General features: G+C 42.7%; 1 protein-coding gene across 1 annotated transcript; it reads left to right on the top strand.

Annotated features, from left to right (window-relative positions):
- The first annotated feature begins 1643 nt into the window (after nucleotides 1-1643).
- LOC122132838 (glutathione synthetase-like) lies at nucleotides 1644-24869 on the top strand. Its single transcript, XM_042707514.1, has 3 exons — nucleotides 1644-2849; nucleotides 12476-12670; nucleotides 24753-24869. Exons 1-3 carry the CDS (start codon nucleotides 2778-2780, stop codon nucleotides 24867-24869), a joined length of 384 nt encoding a protein of 127 aa, XP_042563448.1. The 5' UTR covers nucleotides 1644-2777.
- The last annotated feature ends 4 nt before the right edge of the window (nucleotides 24870-24873 follow it).

Raw genomic sequence — 24873 nt, 5'->3', positions numbered from 1 at the left:
AACCTTATCGATCCTTGTCAAACTCAATCATGGATCTAATGAACTGATCTATTGAGTGGGGGGTCACTAACTTGTGAAATTAAGTAAAGGTAAAGGTCCGGTATTTAGCCAACTCTTTTACCCAAGTGACTTACATAGGCATCCTGCAGTGACTGGGAATCCAACTCAGGTGGAGGAAACTAATGGTCTGTGTCTTTCTCTGGTGTCGTGTTCAGGATGGTGATGATGATGAAGCTAAGGGCAGCAGTCATCCAGCCACGGCAGGACAATACAGCACACCAGAGAACATTCTTATTTTATAGGATTAGAGGGAGGTCTCATAGAGAAAAAGGGAGGGCACCATCATCTATATCATATATCTATATCACATCTGCACTAACCACCATTATTGCTGCTTACTGTTCATATCACGTATGTCTTATACCATACTGTATATATTCTATTTATCTATTTTTATATTACCACTTTGCACATACTCTGCACTCTTCTGATTTTGCACTTCTGGTTAGATGCTAACTGCATTTCGTTGCCTCAGTACTTGTACTCTGTGCAATGACAATAAAGTTGAATCGAATCTAATCTAATCTAAATCTAAATCATCGCTGTGATGTTCAGGAGGACTGCTACTAAGTTTGACCACAAGGTGGCAGCAAAGTGCATTTACTAAGGCAGAGCCTCTACAGGAGAACTCCAATGGCTTGGGCCTCCGACAGCTCTCTCCTCCCTATCCACAGAACTGCTCTTGGCATCTAGTATTTATAGTAGAGTACGAAGCTTGTTTTCTTGTCCAAAGATTTACCGATATACTTCTGAGGGGCTTATGTCTTGGTGGGGGGAAAAGTAAAGTAGTTGGTTTAAAACAAACTGGTAAAGCACCTTTCGCTCTAGAAGTGTGGATTTTTTCTTCAACTTCAACTACAAACACTGTAACATTTATTTGGTGCATATATTACAAAGACCAAATGTTACTCTTGCAATCACCCTTTGGTTTGTTTTGGACTATCGTATGTAAACTTAACATGTTCTGGACATTGATTTATTTGACTATTAATTTCTCCTCTCTTTCCGAGTGTTTTGAAGCTCTCATACTTGGCATATGAGAATAGGGGTGTTTAACATGTGAGGTTATTTAGCTTAGTTTAGGCTCATACCACAGATTTACCTACTCATCCATATCTCTGTGTGTGTGTGTGTGTGTGTGTGTGTTGTGTGTGTGTGTGTGTGACAATAAACCAAACACCACACAGTGTGTTTTACTCTTTTTGTTTTAAACTTCAGTTTTAAAGTTGATGTTTTGCATACTGCTGCCATTTAGTCCTCCGTCTATGGCAGTATGTGGCTTGAGCCATCACTATTTACTGGCATTAACAGGTTTCTTTTGTTCTGGACAGGGGTCACTCTGCAGGTAACGTAACAGGAAAGGGTTTTGGTGTGAGATCACGTTTGGTGGTTACAAGTTACCAGTCTTTTTTTGTCAGATGCACAGAATGACACAGGGTCAGACTGGGCACTGAAATTCTTAGGACAAGGCCCGACCATAACATAACATAACATACACTCTGTACAAGTACTCTGAACATAATTTACACGTGTTAAACATATAATAACCTATACATATAATGATAACATATACGTGGTTTGAATATGTAGAGTGTGGGGTTTTTTCTGGGTGAACTTTGAACATTTGAGTGCTTTTGTTTTACATGTGTAACCTTCCTTTCCTGGTCTGTGTGGTTTTCATTTGTCTGTGTTAATGACAATTGCCTACCCCTCAATTGCAGTGTGGGCTTTTGTACTTTGAACTTTGACCTGTGTTGCTAGCAGTACTCTGTTTTCTTGTCAGGAAGTGAGTTGACATCAAAGCTGCTGACTATCATGTTTTAGCTGCCAGTGATGGTTCACTTTCAGGAAAAAAAAAACCAATCAGGATATGTTAAAATAAAAAAAATAAAAAAGTTTTTATCCATGGGAAAAAAGTGATCGTGGGGTATGTTTTGACTGTATCTGACCTCAGCGATATAAATAAAATATCTAACCTTGTGTTTGTTTTGAGCCTGTCTGTCTGAGCAACGCCCAGTTGGATATATGAACACACACACACACACACACACACACAGAGAGAGTCTCCCGCAAAGTTCCCAAAAATATCCTCACCCTTTTCCACCTCATAATCCCCCTGCTGTGGTTCCCTATCGCAGTAGGACTGCGATATAACAGATGGGACATGACGTTAGTCACGGTTCCAATCAAAGCATTTATTCATTCACGCCTGAAAGGCTGCGATTCGTCTATTCCCTCTCCCGAGCCCGCCCCTTCCCTATAAATTGGGAAGCACGGGTCGAATTAGTCTCTTTGAAAACTTCGACCCGAAGTGTTACAATCCAAGTGACCTTCGTTCTACGCTCAATAAGTAGATTTTTTGTGTGCTTTACGCTCATTTGAGAGTTGGTGAGTTATTCGGGTATTTTACCCTCACTAGCTCCGAGTGCTACAAGATTCGACTTACTGTTAAGAAAGTAGAGTCGTAGGGGAGGCGTAGGTGAACGAGAGATGCGTAGGTGAACGAGAGGATGCGTAGAACGTGAACGAGAACGAAAACGCGACAGGGAGATCCATCATGGCAGCGCGCTGAACAAACTTCTAAACCCAAACACCAACAACTTTCGCCGGATACTTTCAACTTACTAAAACAATAAACCACACTGGATAACACAACTTGCCAAGACCCGGAAAACGTATTCACCTTCATTGACAGCTACTTTTACAACGTGGACATCATGAGCCAACCCAACACGAAAAAAACTAAGCGAGACTCATCTACCGAAACAGACGATGAGACAACTATCGAGGTCAGTGTACTATCATCCATTAATAATAAACTCTCTATACTCGAACTGCTCCACACAGACCTCAAAGAACTAAAAGCTAGTTTTGAGTTTTCCCAGGCACAAATCGAAACACTTATGCTAGAAAACAACGAACTGAAGGGAACTGTCAAAAACCTATCTACGCAAGTAACAAACCTCACCAAAGAAAGCCAAATCATGAAAGAAACAATGCTTGACCTTCAGTGTCGCAGTATGCGTAAGAATCAGATTTTTTCCGGAATAAGCATGTTAGAAAACATCCCCGATGACCCAGAGAAAGCATTAAAACACTTCATGTTCGAATCTCTGAAACTTTCCGAAACAACAGTCAAGGAAATCACATTCCATCGCGTACACCGTCTTCCCTCCAAAGACCCCACAAAGCCTCCACCAATAATTGCAAAGTTTGAACACTATAAGCACAAAGAACTCCTCAAAAGCAGAGGAAAACATTTAAGAGGAACCAAGTTTGGAATGAACGATCAATTCCCCAAAGAAATACAAAATCGACCCAGAATCCTCGTTCCAATAATGAAACAATTACGTGAGAAAGGAAAGCGAGCTACGTTATCGGTAGACAGATTATACGTGGACGGAAAGCTCTACCTTGACCGTAACGTCACCACCTGGCTGTAGCTCAGATACCGTAGCTGGCTACCCTGTCATCCTCTATCCCAATAATATATCTCCAATCTCTGTATACCCTGCTGTCGTATCCTAGCTTATGTTATATCTGCTCCTACTGCCTCATTACCTCCCTCTGTATCTCTCAACGTCTTTACCTCTATCTTTCCGTATCATCTTTCCGTATCTATCATTCTCTGTCTCACATTTCCTCTTTATCTCTCATCCTCTCTAACATCACGATCTTTCCCTCTATCTTTCTGTATGCCTATGTGTGTCCTATCTATCTATGTTCTGTGTCCATACATGATAAGCATCATGTCTATCAATGTGCTGTGCTCATACATGTTTAGTGTTTATATGTGTATCTGGTTTATCTATGTTCTGTGTCTGACCAAGCCAGCCCGAAAAACCCATCTCAATGAAATATGTAATACTCTGTGGAAGAATTTGATGAAGCTACTCCATGCTGATCTTATTCAAGATATCTGTGCTATTTCTTTTTTACAAATCATATTTCAAAAACTTTGTCAACCTGCATATCCTTGTACATGTCATCCCTGCACTATACGCTTGACTCCTACTCTCTCAATTCCCCTGTCCCTCCCCCCTCATCTCTCAATTCCATGTGCACCTGTGGAACAGCTAATACACTCACCAGTATATATATACAACTATGCATACACTTAACCTTATAACATGGAATGTACGTGGTTTTCATACCTCCTCTAAGCAAATCAAAATAATCAATCACCTTATGAAATTAAAGGCAGATATTTGCTTCTTACAGGAAACCCATTTAACAGACACAGAGCTACAACATCTCCATTTCAAACAATTTGACAAAATATTCTCATCTACATTTAATAGTAAACAGAGGAGTCTCGATCCTTATCAACAAAAACATCCCATTCAAACTCAACTCATCCACCACAGACCCAGAAGGACGATTCGTTATAACCAATATCTCAATCAATCAATTAACGCTTACTCTTGTGAATGTTTATGGACCTAACAATGATGACCCAGCTTTTTTCCATAACCTCTTCTCTCTGCTGAACAACTCAAGTAACCTTATTATAGCCGGAGACTTTAATACTGTTCTCATTCCGTCACTTGACCGCTCACATAACCATAGCAACTCACGACTTTGGCACTCATCAGAAATAATTAAACAATACATGGTTGACTATGGCCTTGGCAATAGCTGGAGAGTGAGAAACCCATCATCAAAAGATTATTCATTTTTCTCCCCAGTCCACCAATCATCTTCGAGAATTGACTTTTTCCTGGTAAGCAACTCCTTAATTCAACATATCTCAGAAAACAATATCCACTCCATTATAATTAGTGATCACGCCCCTGTGTCCCTAAATCTAGCCACCCCATCACAAACCAAACCCTCCGCAAGATGGCGCTTCAACTCCTCACTTTTAGATGACCCTGACTTCACCACTCTGATCAAAAGAGAGTGGGCATCCTTTCTGGAGATTAATGACTCTCCAGAAATATCCCCATCAACTCTTTGGGAAACAGGCAAGGCAGTCATGAAAGGCATAATAATCTCATACTCATCATTCAAGAAAAAACAGCAACAACAGTTAGAAAAGACACTAGAGGAAAAAATTAAACAGCTAAGCAATCTACAGTCAACTATCCACTCTGAAGAAACACAAATCCAGCTAAGACAACTCAAAGCACAATTGGACAGCATCATGAACAAAAAAACGCAGTTCTGCATCCAACAACTAAGATACGATAAATTCCATCTCAGCAACAAAGCAGGCAAATATCTGGCAAACATGTTACAGCATAAAAAAGACAAATCACTTATTACATCCATTCTCGATTCCATCCATTCCTCCCCTCATTAACAACAGACCAAGCAAACTATTTAGACCAACCTATCTCTTCTGAAGAACTCACCAAAGCCTTACACAGCATGCCTAACAATAAATCACAAGGACCAGATGGATTATCAGCAGAGTATTACAAACATTTTTGGGATCTCTTTGCACCACTTTTCCTCAGACTAATCACAGACATCAAAACCACCTCCACTATTCCCACTCACATGAATACTGCAGTCATCACTCTTGTACTAAAACCCAATAAGGACCCAACACACCCCTCTAGCTACCGCCCTCTATCATTAATGAACACTGACCTAAAAATCATCACGAAAACATTAGCCTCCAGGATAGAAACAGTCATCCCTTCACTAATTCACCCAGATCAGACAGGTTTTATTAAGAACAGACACGCATCAGATAACATCCGCAGACTCTTCAATCTCATCAGCATTGTACAAAAACAACAACAGAAAACCATGATTCTATCACTTGACGCAGAGAAAGCATTCGACAAAGTAAATTGGTCTTTTTTATTCACTACACTCAGAAAATTTGGTTTTGGAGAGTCACTCATCCACTGGATAAGAACACTGTACACCTCACCAAAGGCCACAATCGCCACAAACGGGATCACCTCACCAAGCTTTACACTGCACCAAGGAACCAGACAAGGATGCCCCCTCTCCCCATCCCTTTTCGCCATTTTCATTGAACCACTCGCTGCAGCAATACGTCAAAACAGTAAAATCAAAGGAATTCATACCAACAACTCACAACACAAAGTCAGCCTGTACGCAGATGATCTTCTATTATACCTACAGACCCCACCCACTTCCCCCAAAGAAACATTCAATATCATTAAAGATTTTTCAAAAATCTCACACTACAGTTAACTGGAAAAAGTAAATTATACTACCACTGTCCGGAGACAGTTGGGACTCTGCAGCCCATGACCCCACCCTTAACCTCACCACTGGCAACATCAAATACCTAGGGATCACAGTTTCCCCCAGGCTGTCAGAACTGTTCAATCTAAACTATACACCTCTCCTAAAAAAAATTGAAGATGATTATAAACGCTGGAACAAGCTCCCACTCACACTCATCGGTCAAATTGCTGCAGTTAAAATGAAAACCCTCCCTCAGATCATATACCTGTTCTCGATGATTCCCACCACCCCCACAGCCAAATGGTTCAAAACTCTAGACTCTCTGACAACCCACTTCTACTGGAAAGACAAAAAAAAAACAAGAATTGCACTCACAACCCTACAAAATATGAAAGAACTAGGCGGACTTGAAGCACCAAATTTCCAACATTACTTCCTGGCAAATCAACTACAATATTTACTCAAATGGACTCAACATCACACACATACCTACCCATGGCTCAACCTAGAACAATCCCTATGCTCTCCGGTTTCTATCACAGACCTCCCCTTCTTACCACAGTCAATAAAAAAAATGGATTTCTATCACAACATTACAATATCCTCAACTCTGACAGCTCGGTGGAAAACCAACAAAATCACCAAATCTACCCTAGCACCATGCAGACTCACTCCCATTTGGCACAATCCAGACTTTCAATTGCACAATGCACCCATCTACTTCCCCAAATGGCACCAAAAAGGAATTAACCCACCTCCATCACATATTCGAAAATCATCACTTCATCTCATTCACCTCAATTATCCAGAAATGCGGCATCAGGAGGGACCAATTTCCCCAGTACCAACAGTTGAGATCTTTAGTCAAATTCAAAATGAAAATAACCAATAACACATTGCAGCCCTCTGAATTAAGTGAACAACTCTTAAAACTCGTGAACCAACCCAAAAAAGTTACATCTCATATCTACAAACTCATCTCTACCTCTAACTGCTCAATAACACTACCCAAAACAAAATGGGAAAATGACCTGGCACTATCTCCCGACCCCAATTTCTGGACACAAATCTGCAGTAACATCTTTGCAATGACTACCAACACCTACCTACAACTCATACAATATAAGACCATTCACAGAACCCACTTCACCCGTAGTAAGATGTACAAAATGGGATTTATTGACACTGACATCTGCCCACAATGCACTTCAGGGAATACAGACTCCTATCTCCACGCCACCTGGTACTGCCAACCCGTTCACTCATTTTGGACCACCGTTATTGAAACAATATCCACCATCCTGGAATGCAGAGTCCCCTTGTCTCCAACACTTTGCCTCCTAGGAGACACTTCAGAATTCCCCCTCCTGTCTCAACACAAAATCCCTAAGAAAATAGTCTTCCAGAACTAGTTATCCAAAACATCCTGTCATCTCAAACACTGGTCCAATCTATTATCAGAATACATATCAACAGAAGAAATTCACGCTAGGAAGAATAACAACATATGTGCCTTTAAAGACATATGGAACCCTTTTATAACCAGAGAGCCGTGAGGCATTCCAGGCCTGGATGCCTCGCTCCAGCGGGTCAGAACAGCAGTCCTCCTCAGGGCAGACAACCCTGACCCCAGGCCAGAAGCGGAGCGGTTTCCGCTCGCCAGCTCCTCCGGCCAAGATGCCCACCCGGCGAGGCTGGCAGAAACACCCCTTCCGCCCCGCCGCTCAGCCGCCCGCACAGCAGCAGTCAGCTGCGCGCTCGAACCAGAGCGCAGCCCAAGCCCCACAGCAGCATGCTGCTCGCGGGGGGAAAGGCCAGGGCAGACCGCCGGCCACCTGATCCGGCCAGTCGGCCACCAAAAAGACAGGGGGGAGCGGTGGAGTCCCTACCGCTAGTGATGGCGAAATGAAGCTTCATGAACCTTTTGAAGCTTTTCAGCCAGATGTGTTGAAAAAAGGTTCACTACTCGAAGCGTCGTTCGCTCTCTAGTGACACCTGCTGTTCATTAAAAATACGTTGTAAGAAAGATTTTCTCGAGACAGTGAATTTGTTAAATTTGTTGTGGTGCGCAAGGCCTGCTACAATAACTTGCACACAAACGTATGGTGAAGAAAACGTACCTCCATTAATTCAAATTTCATTGTAGGCGAAAACAACGACAATAAAGGCTTTCCTTTGCTACTCTTTGCTCTAATAATAGTCTGACCGATGGAATAAAGGGTTGTATGGTGGCACAACGGTTAGCGACATCACCTACAGGAGTTTTCTACACAGTTTCGAAGCCTTGTCAAAGCGAATTTTAACCCGATGTTTTAGATAAAAACGCCTGCTAATTATCTTTACTCTATTCTGTAGCCTATGTTGTTGGAACAGAGTTAAAGTGCTTTTGGAATACAGGTCAGTACTTTTGTAAAACCAAGGGTAGTGAGAGTGCTTTTGGCCAACTGGTCAGTGAAAGTGCAGGGCACCGAAAAGGGGGCGAAAGTGCTTTGTGCAACTGGATCAAGGAGCTGTCTCTTCCTAACTGGCTCCATAACTCTATCTCAAATAATCTATACTACTAACAACACCAAACAATCTAAATCTCCAACTCCTGCTAAATCTCCAACTATCGCTAAATCTCCAACCACTGACAACAACAACCACGAATACGAGATGGGAATTTGGACATCGTATAGTCGAAGCGTCCGGCCAAAAGTGAACGAACGAACCACTTGGTGAAGCACTTGATTCAAATGAGGCTTCAGACGTCACAAGTGACGTCATTTCGGCAAAACGATACAAGCCTCGATACGCGCTCCATCTGGAAGTGCTTCATTTTCGCGACACAAGCTCCGAAGCCTCGGGTTCATTTGTAACATCACTACCCACCGCCTCCACAGAAATCCTCCCGTTGCTCTCATGCACAGTTCATGTCAAGCACGGTAAGCAGGTTCCCACAAGCACCACATTCAAATGTCACAGTCCCTGCCCCAGTAGGCGCAGTGCTACGGCATGCTTGTGTAACTCCCCCCGCGGTGCACACACTGCACTCACACCCTCCATTTTTTTTCGAAACCATGAGGGGGCAACCCCAGATCTCGTCCCCCTCCCTAGGCGGAGCGGGCGCAGATTTAGGTTTAGACTCATTGACTATGAGCGGGTTAGTTCCCGACCTATTCAACTCAAAGCCCAGCCTGGCAGGCTGCGCGGCGAGTTGGCGCGCATGCGCTGTGTCACCATGGGTACTGAAAACGATCACATCGGGGTACACGCTTCAGTTCGCCCGTCCCCCTCCGTCATTCGGAGGGGTGATCCAATCAGTGGTGCAGCAGGGACACTCATTTCCTACAGAAAGAAATAGACTCCCTGCTCCAAAAAGAAGCGATAAGTGTGGTGCCTCCCGAGGAGGCAGCATCAGGCTTCTACAGCAGATACTTCCTGGTCCCCAAAAAGGACGGGAACTATCGGCCAATACTAGATCTACGTGTGTTGAACAAAGCGCTCATGCCGTTGAAGTTCAGAATGCTGACTTCCCGCCGGCTAGTGTAGTTCATAAGACCAAACGATTGGTTTGCGTTCGGAGGAATAGCATACCAGTTCCACGCACTCCCGTTCGGCCTGGCTTTGGCACAGAGGGTTTTCACAAAGTGCGCGGAAGCAGCCATCGCCCCGTTGCGACAGCAAGGTTTACGCTTGTTCAATTATTTAGACGATTGGCTTCTTTGCGCTCGCTCAAGGGCAGTAGCGGTACAAGACTGCCATCTAGTGGTGGCACACTTGTACCGACTTGGCTTTGTAATAAACAAGGAAAAAAGTGTTCTGCGCCCAGGCCAGACCGCACATTTCCTAGACATGGTTCTAGACTCCACCTCAATGAAGGTCAGTCTGTCTCAAGACCGAATAAATGCCATCAGATCATGCGTGCATCAGTTCCGGCTGGGAAAGTCAGTCTCGTCCCTGTGCTGCCAAAGGCTGCTGGGCATGATGGCATCAGCCGAAATCGCAAAGTGGTTACGCGACCTAATGCTGCTTACACACCTAAAGTGGTGGCAACCCCATTCCGCAATCTGGTGGCAACCCCATTCCGCAATCAGGTGATTGAATTAGCAGTTTTCTCGCCTCCTCCTTTTGCGTCAGCAGAGGAGGAACGTTTGAATAAGCTTTGCCCAGTATGCGCTTTCCGCTGCTATGTAGAGCGCACTGGGGCATTCAGACAATCAGATCAGCTGTTTGTCTGCTTTGGCGCACGTGCAAAAGGCAGACCTCTATCAAAACCGAGCCTCTCCCATTTGATAGTAGAGGCTATCGTGTTGTCTTGTACGAGTTTGTCTTTAGATCCCCCGGAGAAGCTGGAGTTTCTTGCCACACTTTCATTAGATTCTATATGTTAGATGTGGCTGAACCTAGTTTTTTACAAGGTGTTCTACAGGCAGGCGATCTTTTAATCCCCTGGTCTGAGAACGATATAATGATGTATGTGTTCATTAGCGTCTACGTGTTACGTTGCGAATGAACGATTCTAGGGTTGGTTTCCTACAGGCGAGGGATCACTGATACCTGTCGCCTATGTATAAAGGATGTGCCCAATAATGTTCACCACCAGCTGCTGTATGAACCTCTAGGAGGGCAAAAGCAATGTGTAAGTTGGTGTGTGTGATTGGCTGCCATTGTATTATCACGCGGGAATATATACGGTCCCATCTGTTATATCGCAGTCCTACTGCGATAGGGAACGTCTCGGTTACTTACGTAACCTCAGTTCCCTAAGCAGGGACCAGATATAACAAAATTGCGTGTACAGTGTTGCTCTTGGATTGTGCTTCTACGCTCAGTTTTCTTTCCAAGACTGATTCGCCCCATGCTTCCCAATTTATAGGCTCCTGAGGGGGTGGGCTCAGGAGAGGGAATGGACGAATCGCAGCCTTTCAGGCGTGAATGAATAAATGCTTCGATTGGAACCGTGACTAACGTCATGTCCCATCTGTTATATCTGGTCCCTGCTTAGGGAACCGAGGTTACGTAAGTAACCGAGACGTTTTTATGGTTGAAATATCCGGTCCCATACCTGATGGCCACCACTAGAGGGAGCTCTACTGACACTGAGCACTGTTCCAGCATGGGGAGCTAAAGCAGTGGCCAAAATAGTGAACAGTAATACCTAGGGCAAAACAATAGGTGGACTACAAGTGGCCAATACGTCTTAGAAATCACATTCAATGCTAAGTTTCCTACTGGTAAACAATTAGATTTGTACAGATGTCCAAGTCCAATGTGTATAATTTAGGCTGTTTGCTCTACTGTTGAATGCTGAAATCCCCTCTCTAACCAGGAGAACATGGTTGTGTTGGCAAAATGGTGGATGCCCCTGTGCACGTCCCTGTGTCATTCTCTATGAGGAGAGCAAAATCAAAATGTTTTTCTAAAGCCATCATGATTGGCCCGTTTCACAGTCAAATGCTTATTGGCTTCTATTAACTCATTACGAACACTTATCCCCTTACAGACAAAACCCTTCTCTGTGTGTGTGTGGCTGTGTGTGTGTTTTTTTTTCTGTCCAAATCATCACAGGCTGGTGTTTAAGAGCAGGCGGCTGCGGGGGTGTTCGGTGTTGAGGGACTGTTTGTTGGTTTAGTTTGAGGGGAAATAATGAGAATAGTGGGGGTATGAAAGAGAGAGAGGAGGAGGAGGAGTGCTATCTACTGTTAACTCTCCATCTGCTGACCTGTGTGCATAAACTCTGTGTGTGTGTGTGTGTGTGTGTGTGTGTGTGTGTGTGTGTGTGTGTGTGTGCAGAGGCTCTCGTACTGTATGGACCTCTTGTCTGTTTCTCGTACTGATGTGTTCTCTGCTTTTGTTTTTCTTCTTTATTTTTTAAGTTCCACAGTGCAGGAAGTGGAGGTAAAAATGCCACCCTGCCGCCTTCCCGTTCACACACATCCTGTGGCACTGACTCAGGGTGTTTCACACACACACACGCTCACTGCACTGACCACAGGGGCCAACTGCCTGCTAATTTTGCGTTTATTTGAATCATTTGTCATTCCCTCAAAGCTTATTTTAAAGTCATAACATAGTACACATACACATCATGCCACTGTCTCTAATTTAACTATAACTACAACTATCTTTATGCTGTTTATAATCTCAAGTAATAGAATGTAGAATGTAGAAATAATAGAATGTACGTCAACAAAACTTTTTGTATATTTGAATTGAAATGTATATTGCTTGCTGGTGTCATCATCCCGTCATTCTTTAGAGCTGGGTGGTGCGTCTGATGATGGAGAGGTCGCTGGCGATGAAGTGTCCTGACATCAGCACCCATCTGGCAGGCACCAAGAAGGTGCAGCAGGAGCTGGCCAGGCCTGGTATTCTGCAGCGCTTCCTCCCAGACCAGCCAGAGGTGGTAGCCCAGATCAGGGCCACCTTTACCGGGCTCTACACTCTTGACATGGTCAGCAAACACTTCTCTACAATGTTTGTGTGTGTGTGTGTGCGCGTGTGTTAGTTGTGGGCCTTTGGCATTGCGGTTTTGTTAATGATCTTAAGGTTTTCCAAAAATTATAGTTTAGATTAGATTTTTATTGACATTTTCTTTTTCAGTTTGTAAAATGATGTATTTTCCAGAAGAAACATCTCTCTATAATGGAGTCTCTCATTTGAAAGCAAGGCTCTGGGGTTTATAGAGGCTTTTTCAAAAATTTAACCATCAAGTGAAGTGTAAACCTGCGCTCAGCTGGTACCATCCAGTGAAGTCATCCAGTTAATAATGTCAAGGTGTGCACAAAAAAAATGAGAATTCATGAAGAAAAACATGTTTGCACAGACCGATCTCTTTTTCCATTTGAATTACTCCAAACACGATAGACAGACTGTAGCACTGTCGCCCTGGGTTCAAATCCCGGTCGTTCCAGGTCGTTCCAGGTCCTTTCTGTGTGGAGTTTGCATGTTCTCCCCGTGCCTGCGTGGGTTTTCCGGGTACTCCGGTTTCCCCCACCATCATAAAGACATGCATTGCATCGTATGAATATGAATGAATGTTGGTGGTGGTCAGAGGGGCCGTTGGCGCTGATTGGCAGCCACGCTTCTGTCAGTCTGCCCCAGGGCAGCTGTGGCTACTGAGGTAGCTTACCACCACTGTGTACGAATGACAACTGGACTCTGGACTCTGTAAAGCGTCTTCGGGTATATAGAGAAGCGCTATATACGATTGAATTGATTGATTGATTTCTTGTCTGCAGTGCTGTCTCGGCACCCTACTGTCCAAGAAAATAATGTTTTGAATGTATGGGTCTGGAATATGCACATTTTGTAAATGTTGTCATTAAGTTATTACCACAGTTAATTACTACAGAATTGGGTAGTTGATGGAGATAATTTCCAAACACTGTTAATGACTTAAGAATATAATAATCAAGTGCCTTGTATTATTAATTACCTTAAATAAATCATGTACTTATGTAAGCAGGAACATGGCTTTTCTGTGTTTCTGCGTGTGTGTAACTTAGAATATTAGGTGCCACTTAGTCTGCATATGTACAAGAGCATGTTTAGACCAGAAGTGATAAGAAGGGTCGAACTGTGCTTCTTCCGACCTTGCAAAACTTCCATCCTTGCCTCGGACTTCGGAAATCCACCACGTGGTTATCCCTGCTGAACGCTCAACTTCTGTCTATATAAACCTTGTGCGATGTGTTTATGATTGCTTCACTTTCAGCCTTGTGCTGGGAGTGAGCCCGATTGCAATTGTTGTTTGTCTAATAAATATACTTATATGCAGCTCCGGAGTCCTGAGGTAACTAGGGTGAATTTTCACCTATCATATTTGGGGGCTCGTGACCGCGATTTCAACAACCTCATCGACTCTCCACGCTGGGCTAATCATCAGGACCTAAACCGTACGGAGGAGTAAGAGACTCAGTTTTTCTAAAGACCTCCAACTTGAATTAGAAGGAGGCTAGGGCCTGCCAGCGAGGAGAGCCGAGAGTGAAGGAATTGAATTAGACTATAGGGGTTGGACTCCGAGCTGTTTGTGAGTATATTGTTTGTTTGTTGTTGTTTGTTGTGCGTGCACGCTAGTATAGTTTTTCTTGGGGGTGAGACAAACTTTTTGCCTGTTTGCCGCGGTGGTACAGGGGAACAAAGGTTCAAGGAAGGACTTTTTCCTGTTTGCCTCGTGTGTTGAACGAATTGCTAGAGTTAGAGAGACTCCTGTCTGTAAGTTTTCATGTTTTGGAGCGCTAAGGTTATATAAGCACTGTTCACCTTCCCATCACCTTCCTGTCAACCATAAGGGTAGAAGGAACGGAAAGAAGGAAGGGTACCGTTCGTTTTTGGAACGCTAAAGGCTATATGTAAAGTAAAGAGACCTGTTGCCATGGAAAAGGTTAGCGCGCGCTAAGGTTATATAAGCACTGTTCACCTTCCCATAAAGGTAGAAGGAAGGGAACCGTTCATTTTTAGAACGCTGAAGGCTATATGTAAAGTAAAGAGACCTGTTTCCGCAGAGGATAGCGCTGCATCTGAAGTTGAAACTCTCTAGGCCTATTTTTCCGGATATTTCTGTATATGTATATTCCTGTTCACCTTGTATGAAGGGAACAAACTTTTCAATTTCTGTTTTCCTGTGGGGCCCCTGGTAGGCCTCTGGGTGGATTGTTAAAAAGGGCTTTACAAGAGGGGTATAGTCCGTTACGAATAGATATACATGTATTCCTGAGGGAGACGAGTCAGAGATACTCCTGTGTTATTTTTCTGTGGGGTTGAGACAAACGTTTTACATTGAGTAAAACACAGATAATTGTAGTCATAATTTATGTAATTAAAGATTTTGCATTACTGAGATGCCTTGACCCGGAACCAGTAGGGGACTGATCACCCCAGGGAAATTCCCTGGCCTCAACCTCCTCACCAAACGAGTGAGACGGGGGCCCTCTGGTCGGGCTCGGGTTGACTCAGCATTGCGATCTCAAGAACAAACTATGAGAGTCTGAAAATAGAAACATAACTAACCCTAGTGTGAAGAATAAGATAAAGATAATTTAAAAGGTTTCAAGATCAGTTAGAGGTATTAAGAGAAATAAATAAAATAACTTACAAATGGGAAAAAGTGGGTCAAAATCAGAAGACGTACATGATAATGGCAATAAGAGGTGGTTTAAAATGTCTACAACAAGAAGAAAATTGTAACACTGATTTGAAAATGTTACATTCTTGGTTGCGCAAAACAGAGCAAAGCTTACGTTAATGGTGTCAAGAAAGCAAATTATTTTTTGTTTTGTTTTGTGTGACTCTGATTACTCTAATTAGATGCCCGGAACAGTAAGGTTGTAAGAAGAGAGACATCTAAAAGCAAGTCTAAAAGAGTCTGAAACAGGAGAGATATTTAAAAATACAGATTATGTTTCAAAAACATGCCCTACAAACTTATTAGGAAGAGATGTGATAGGGGTTGGGCATTAGAATTGTTCCAACAATACATGGGTTTTAGAATAAATTAAACAATGGTGTGTCAAAGAAATGGTGTCCCAAAATATTACTATGTATAGAATAAACACTGTTTAGCCCCAAAAAGATTTAAAGAGAAATTGAAGCCTGTCACACTAATTACATTAACCTAGACTGATGCATAGGACTAACACATGCTGGGTGGGGGTTGAGTGCTGGCTCAAAAGAATATGCTGTTCCTCCAGATAAGAAGATCTGTAAACAACATACCCTGGCGTTGTTAAGACTTTTAGCAGAAACAAGGCCACAAAATTAGCAGCTGTGGTCCAGTAAAGTAAAGCTATCTTAAAAAAAGCACCTCAGCCACAGACAAAGAAATAAATTATGTCTTAGCACATCCATGACATGACAAAGCCATTCGTACAAACTATAGACTGTAAAAAAGGTTATATAACATCTGTGTTAATGCATAAGTGGGGACTTAAAGTTGATACCAGTGGCATACTAGTCAACACGGCTAGATCCAGTAGCCCAAGCAATGTCTGAATGTTTACAAGCAGTAGTGGCTGCAGCCTTGGCGGTGCAGGCCTCTGCTGCTATTGTACTAAACAGACACACTGAAAGTTCCACATGCTTATTTATTTTTTATTATTTATTTATTTTATTTTTTTATTTTTTGCTCTCGCAGCCTCATATCACTATTGAGCCTTGCGTGACATTCAACCCAGCTACACTTTTACTTACGGCAGAGGATGGTAATCCACATGATTGTGTAGCAAAGACAGATAAAAACTATGGCAGCCAGAGCTGACCTACGAGATATGCCTTTTCCAGAAGCTGATTTAACTATTGTTTGTTGATGGTTCAAGCGAATAAACCTTGAACGCACAGCCACTACTTCCACACTATTCTGCACAAGCAGCGGAACTGATTTCCCTGATTGCGCACACACACATGCAAAAGACCCGGTTTCATTGGGAAACCAAAAAGCAGACAAGGCCACAAACCAGGTTGCACTACAACAACCATCTGACACGTACACAATTGAAGCATTAGATCTCACAATACTAAAAGATATGCTGTAATATTGAGCCATGGTGAAAACATGCCTCAATAAGTGGGGATAGTAAGCATATATTTTTACTTCTTTATTTCATGAGAAAGATGTTTAATCATTCATTATTGATTTTATTGAGTTAAATCCCAACGAAATAAATAAATATTTTCTAGCCATAGACAATCACTGTTCATACAACCCCCAGTCAGCCGGACTGGTAGAAAAGAATGAACCAAACTATTAAAAGTTAATTGAGAATCCAAGAGTGAAATTAGTGAAATTAAGCATGCATGATGTTATCATTGTTTGAAATGATGTATGGAAGAATCTACACTGCCTAAACTCTTAAACCATTTGCTAAAACAGACTAAGAGATTGAATACACACTTTCAGAGTACATGGCAAAGATAATGTCAAAACTAAATGCTCTCAGACTTCTCTCCCCTACACAGGAACACTGTGAGGCTGAATTCAAGGTTGGACCAGGAGATTGTGTCCTAATCAACAGCCTCAAAAGAAAACACTGCCATTCGCCCAAGTGGGACAGACCATACCAAGTGTTACTGTCAACAGCTACCGCAGTCAAAATAGCTGAGAGTGACACGGCAACAGTGGTGTATAAAGTACCCAAAAGCCATACTTGAGTAAAAGTAAAGATACCTTACTGGAAAATGACTCAAGTAAAAGTAAAAGTAACCTTTTAGAATACTACTTGAGTAAAAGTCTTAAAGTATCTGATCTTTACTGTACTTAAGTATCAAAAGTAATTTTCTGATATTAAATGTATTTAAGTATTGAAAGTAAAAGTACAAGTAAATGCTGTTAATAAAAAAGCAAAGGGTCAGAATTTTGAGAATTATGAAGTTTATTCCGACTAGAATGAGCATACTTATAAACTGGGCCTTATTTGAACACAATTTTAACACAATAGGCAATACTAAAGCAGCACATTGTAACATTTTGTGAATGGGCAACCTACTCCTGAGTATCCCAAGGTATGCATAAGGCACAACCTGAGAGCAATAACCTGGCGATCTGATACAAAGCCATAGCATTACATCAGGATCATCAGTTTTACAAGCAATTTATCAGTACAGTGACTGAAATACTTTCAGCAACATGCACACACATCCCTTGCACAATAACGTTACTAGCAGCTATCTTGCTCCACACTGCTACGTTACTGTACTGTACTTTAGATTGTCACCATCCTAGCTAGCTAGCTAGATACCTCGCCAGAGATGGAATAAAGAATAATAATAATCTTTGTAGGTAGTGTGGCATCACGGTGGGCCAGCTAGCATAGGGGTGTGGTGTTCGTGTGGAGGTCTGGCTGCCACACCACAAGATGGCTGCCAGTTGCACTACATCTCCCAGAATGCAGCAGCACCCAACCAGGTGTAGGTGCTTAAGGCACCTGATGGAAGGGGCATTTAAGACAGGTGGTGCCTGTTGTGAAAGAGCGAGCCACGAGAGCAGGAAGAGCCAGGAGGGAGAACAGAGAGCCCTTGACGTGCGGGTGAAGCCGTTGTGGAAGCGCTTGCTGAAGCGCTTGCTGAAGCGCTTGCTAAGCCGCATCCGGAAGGGGGAAGGCTAGCCCCAAGCCGGGAAGAACCTGGACGGAGGAACTTTAAGCTGCAACTACAGTGGGTGGGATGTAAGTGAGGCGCAACTTTATGAAGCCTATGTTTTTGCCTTTGAAGACCTTTTATGTTTGCTTCCTGAAAGACTTTGTGTTTGTGAATAAACCTGATCCTCGTTTGAAAGCACTTTTGCCTGCTCTGTCCTGTTAATTACGCACTGCCCTACACCCAGCTCAGTGGTAAAGCCTCTCATGATGCCACAGTAGCTAGCTTGAAATATTATATACAGATCTTGCCCAGCGGTGAAAGAACATGACTAGTCTACAAGGTTGTGCTGGTGGCATTTAATGAAGAGGTTGTGTGGTTTCTCATTTTTTGATTGAGACCTGAATGCTTTTGCTTCGATTATTGTTGTGTCCCCTTCGCATATTGCAGTCCATTTTGCCTTGTTCTGGAGGATATCGCGGAGATATTAGGCTACTCCAAAAAGAATCACTGACACTGACAGACAGTGTTGTGCATGAACGAGTTCAAAAGACGTAGCAACAGTAACTAAGGGGGCTTTTGCGAACGGTCAATTCATGGATACCAAAGACGTCACTTCCGTGAAGCCTGCCGCCATCTTTGTGCCCGACAACCATTATTCCCGTTAGCTAGGTAGTCATATATAATAATATATAGTAATAATATAATAATAATAATATAATACTAGTATTGTTTTCTATTGATAGGTTCTTGAAATTTAGACTTTTTAAATGTAGTATTTTCTAATTCTAGTGATTAGTTAGTTATAGTAGCTAACTAACCACTAGAATTAGAAAATACTATCCATCCCCATACACCGGAGATAGCCTGAACGCTTTCAAGATTACAGAGGCATATCCAGGGCTCTCAAGTGTCACGCATTGAGCGTGACAGTCACTCATTTCGGTCTTTAGTCACGCACTCCCGCCACACATCGTATTTCTCACGCTGAAAAAAACCTCTAGGCTATTTAATGTGCCGCAGCGCACTAACATGACCTGGCCGCGCCGCCCTCACCATGGAGGAATCAAGCACGTCTCCCCGAATCTCCTGGAGTTCTGCCGTGAGGTGCCATTTATCAACCAATCAAAAAAAATAAAAATGGGCTACACAATAGCCAATCAGAATCTTTTGTATCTGTTGTATCTGGGTAAGATTTAGTCCGGCAACCAATGAAACTAAAGCATCCTGGAATTGCGCGCGATTGATTTTCCGAAAGTTTCGTTCACCTGAGGAAACCACTGGAGCTCCGAGCATCAGTCTTCTACAAAGAGTAAGTCGTCTCCTGTTTTAATGTTACAACAAATTCACAATGATTTGACACAAGCAATGACAACTTGACTGCAGTTAGAGAATATTTCCCAGATAATTAGCATCAGTTTTTAATGAGTGTTTGTAGCCAACACAGTTTTAGGCAGCCTGCCTTTTCACTATAGCTTTGACTCCGAACTTCGTTAATAGGCTATAATAAATTCGAGTAGGCCTATTAAAAATATATATAGCCTATAATTCGAACGAATATTAGGCAGCCCTTGATATTCAATGATGTTATGGGCATTATTTTTTGTAAATGTGTTTACTTGAACATTCTATTCAGATTCCGAGGCTTCTTCAAGCCTGGTAAAGTTTTGAATCGCGAGCTCATTAGGGATACTAGCATGTTATAAATATCCTGGCCATGGATGCATTAATCATTGCATCTGTCTTTCAAAGATGTCAGGTAAAAAACAAATGAGCATCCTGTCCTTTGCCCAAAGAGGCCAGATTAGGCGCAGAGAAGGTCGTAAACACATTAGAGGAGAAGATGGTGGAAGAGGAAGAGACAGTGCAGGTGGAAGAGAAAGAGACAGTGCAGGTGGTGGAGGAGGAGACGGTGCAGGTGGAAGAGGAGGAGACGGTGGAAGAAACAGTGGAGGAGATGGCTAGAACAAAAGGGAGAAAAGTCCCAGGAGTAGCCACCTACAAGACCTCTTTTAATATGTGAATGGACCACTAAATGGCCATTTATTACTGTAGGAAGCACCAGCTCATATTACTGGTGCTCTATCTGCCGCCAAGAGAACTCCTGTGCCCATCCAGGTGTGCGGGATGTGACAAGGCACATAGGCAGTAAGGGGCATCAGGCCAAACAGCAGGCACTGAAGTCAACCAGCACAGTCAAAAACTTTTACTTGCCAGTGACTGCAGAGATGAGTGTGCAAGAGGTCAAGGTACATTTAAATGCATAAGGTTGACTACAATGTTAATGAATACCATTTTTCCCCAACACCCCACGGGCCCAGCCGCACCTGCTGCACCTCCTATAGTTACTCCCCTGCATGTGTCAAATCTTTTCTGTAAGTCTGAGCAATTATTAACAACAACAAAACACTAATATTAATATGGGGGGGGCTAGTCTGTGGGCATACGGCAGGGGCGGGGCAGGCGGAATGGGGGCGGGCCGGGGGCGTGGTCAGGGGGGGGATATGTCACTCTTGCCTGTCTTCAAAACTTGAGAGCCCTGCATATCAATATGCAGTTGCATGATGGGTGAACTACACCTATATATGGCATCTGGAGACAAAAAATATGCATGTCATCACAGGACATCTTAGTAATTCAAACAGCGATGATCAACTGATTTATTTTGGTGGTGGTTAAGAGTGCCAATGTGGGCTAGCTAGGTGTAGCTAAAGCCTTTAGTAAAGGGCTAAGCAGCTCGCTAGCTATTAGCACTCTAGCTTGCTCAGGAGAGTTTAGCTCTAATAAGACACAGCAATTATTCACGATTGTATCAACGTGCTGCATTTCACTTAACATGTCAGTCATTCCCAGGCTCTGAACACAAAATCAACAGATAGTGGTGCAGGAAGATACTGCACAATCTGGAGTTAGATGTTGGCTGCCAGTTGTCTCTTCTAATTTGCTTTTGCAGCCAACCATTTATTCCGCCGATCTAAATCTTTTGGTATATAATGAAATTGTTTCTTTGGGTAATTTTTGCGACTATTGTCGCATCTATCAGCACAAGATATGCCGGGCATTTTTAACTTTCTGTGGGTTGTGACCGACTATGTCTATGTTGTGACCGACGCTCAGCTAGACTTTAGGACACAAAGATGGCGGCGCTTAAACGCAGTGACGTCACATGGTATCCATGCGTTAACGTGCGCTAGGACCACTGATTCGCCAAACCTGCTTGCAGTCTGTGTTCTACCACAGTCCCCGTCGTTGGTCTCATCACTCTCATGATTAATTTTTTTCTAAAGCTGATTTGAATTTGTAACGAGTAACGAAGGTTTCAGGGGAAATGTATCGGAGTAAAAGTATCAGTTTTCTTTGCAAAATGTAGCGAAGTAAAAGTAAAAGTAAACAGAAATATAAGTAGTAAAGTAAAGTACAGATATCCAAAAAAACGACTTAAGTACAGTAACAAAGTATTTCTACTTCGTTACTATACAACACTGCACGGCAAACGGGTAAGCCTGCACACGGCTGAGGCAGAGGAATAAAGATCATCTTTCTTTGTTGTTTCCAGGGAGTGCCCACTGTGACAGAAGACCAGCCTACAAAGGGGTTTAGATGTTTAGATTCTATTCGTCTCAACCGCTGGCAGAAGATACAGTACTGTCCTGGGGGATTAGAACCTAGTGGAAATTGTGGAGTAAGAGGTCTCTTCCTCTGCAAGGTCATGGGAGGTTACGGAAAGTGGGCCAAAGGATGTGGGGGACTCTTAGCAACGACTGTAGGATTTTACATTGTTGGTCTATTAACATACTTATGGATGAGACAGCAAACACCGGCCCTGGACGAATATCCACAATGGGACCTGGCTAAAGATCATCCGTGATGGAAATGGGTAAATCAGACCGTCAGAACGCAAGTACCACAAGGTGACTGTTTAGTCTGTGCAGGGCCCAGGGTGCCGACCAAACCACTCCTGGCGACCCCTGTACCTTATGACATACAGTAGATATTTAAAACCTGGGGAAAAGAATGATGCACACCTAGGACACTGGACACAATGTAAAACCATTACACATGTGATTGATAATCGGAGAGAAATACAGTTAAATACTTTCACTGAATGTAGAATAGCGGGGATGTGTTTGAATGGCAGACTTCTTGAAGTACAGGATATAGCCATAGCTGATATGTGGGGATGGTGAATTAAGAGCTACACTGCCTGTGGGTTGGTCTGGGCCTTGTGCTAGAACAATGTTGGTACAACCTTTTCAGATTACCCCCAGGTCCAAGACTCACCAGTACCTGAGGAACGTTCCAATGCATTCCGTACGAGGGAGGAGAGAAGCAGGGGATGACAGCGGGATCTGGTTCGATGGCCTGGGCATTCCCTGAGGCATTCCAGACCACTACAAAGCCTTGAACCCAGCAGCTAATGGCCTGGCATCTACCCTCTGCCCCTGGTGCGTCATCGGAGCACACACAGATAGGATTAACTTCCTTTACTACGCTGAGAAACGAGAAAACCTGACCACAGACGGACTACAAAAGATCAGAAAAGAACTACACGCCAATTCCAGGTTAACGCTGCAAAACACAGCTGTGCTTGAAATTCTCACTGCCATGAATGGAGGCATTTGTGTCATGCTTGGTACTGACCAATGTTGCACATATGTCCCTGATAACACCCGAGATGGGAAAGACTTAGATATGATCCTACAAAAGATGCAAAAAGTTGTCAAACAGAATGCCTGATGGGGAACAGGGCCTTCAAGGACACAGCAAAGAGGCCTTGTTTGAATGTTATCTGAAGCCTAGGCGAGCTAATGACACACACACACACACACACACACACACACACACACACACACACACACACACTCGACACCCACTATGTTGGCCTACAAATACAAAGTATTCAAATGTGTGATGAGAAATATGATGACATTTTAAATGATTGACTTATGATGATATGGAGTGATGCTCAGTAATGATCTCTGTTCCGAAAATCCATGAAATTAAGTTCAGAGTGATGATTTTGAGGTTATCCATTGAAATTGATAATTGACGAATTAAGAAAGATGATTTGTGATTTTGATTTTGAATTATCCATTGAAACGGATAAAAGGAGGGACTGATGGAGATAATTTCCAAACACTGTTAATGACTTAAGAATATAATAATCAAGTGCCTTGTATTATTAATTACCTTATATAAATCATGTACTTATGTAAGCAGGAACATGGCTTTTCTGTGTTTCTGCGTGTGTGTAACTTAGAATATTAGGTGCCACTTAGTCTGCATATGTACTGTACAAGAGCATGTTTAGACCAGAAGTGATAAGAAGGGTCGAACTGTGCTTCTTCCGACCTTGCAAAACTTCCATCCTTGCCTCGGACTTCGGAAATCCACCACGTGGTTATCCCTGCTGAACGCTCAACTTCTGTCTTTATAAACCTTGTGCAATGTGTTTATCATGGCTTCACTTTCAGCCTTGTGCTGGGAGTGAGCCGATTGCAATTGTTGTTTGTCTAATAAATATACTCATATGCAGCTCCGGAGTCCTGAGGTACCTAGGGTGAATTTTCACCTATCAGTAGTATTATGACTCAGGTCATAGAGGTGGCAAAGTGCATTTTGTTCCAAAAAAGAAGACATGAGCTCAGACATCTCCATACAAGAGTACCCTCAAATGGACTATTGAACTGAAGTGGTCATCCAAAGCTGTGATATTTTATTATATCGTTGAGGTCACTATATTTTTCTAATCACACACTTACAAGAGAATGGTCAACTGCTGTATCGATGAATATGCAGATGAATCTGTTAGTTGCCAGAAGTGCCCTTATATTTGGAAATACTGTAGGTCATTCCGAAGTGTCCCTGATATCTCTGTAGAAATTGTATGCAGTTAAAAGTAGGCTACATTATATTTCCAGTGGTCATAGGCAATTATCTGTTTCTGTGGAAAATAGACCAAACATACCTGTTAGTCACCATAAAAGTAGAATTCCCCTATCTATTTTGCTGTTTAACATGACAAGTATATTGATAGCAGTTTAAGGTTCTGACTGAAAAGAACATGAAGGGAACTGAAGGGACTAACAAGGCAAACATTAATGAGAATATTATATATCTGTGTTAGGCTGTATACATGCTGAAATGTATTTAAACAATGCTTTTATTAAACCATTTTACTGTCCTCTTTATTCTTTCTCTTGTCTTTCTACTAACATGTCTGTATTTTGATCCCAGATATTTGTTGGGATATTAGTGGTTTTCAGATGTATTTAAAAAAAGTCCACTGTTATACACAAGCAGTGAAGTCCGTTACTTTCTTGGAATTTTTGTCTTTTGTTTATACACGTCTGCATTAGATGGCGCTAATGTATTGTGATTAAAATAGTCAAGATAACGCCAAAGACAAAAATAGCATCGGAGAGCAAAAGGCTCGACTCATGATTATTCTTTCTTCAGTCCAGGCTCTGCCGACAGGGACGACAGTGTACCAGCGACGACAGCGTACCAGCGACAAGTTCCCCAGCGCTTTGCATTATATAAACGTGTCGGTCAGTCTCTCAATACAGCGCCAGAACTGATTAA

Source organism: Clupea harengus, chromosome 4 (assembly GCF_900700415.2).
Source record: "Clupea harengus chromosome 4, Ch_v2.0.2, whole genome shotgun sequence".
NCBI classification, from domain to species: domain Eukaryota; kingdom Metazoa; phylum Chordata; class Actinopteri; order Clupeiformes; family Clupeidae; genus Clupea; species Clupea harengus.
This window is presented reverse-complemented; position numbering and strand designations above follow the sequence as displayed.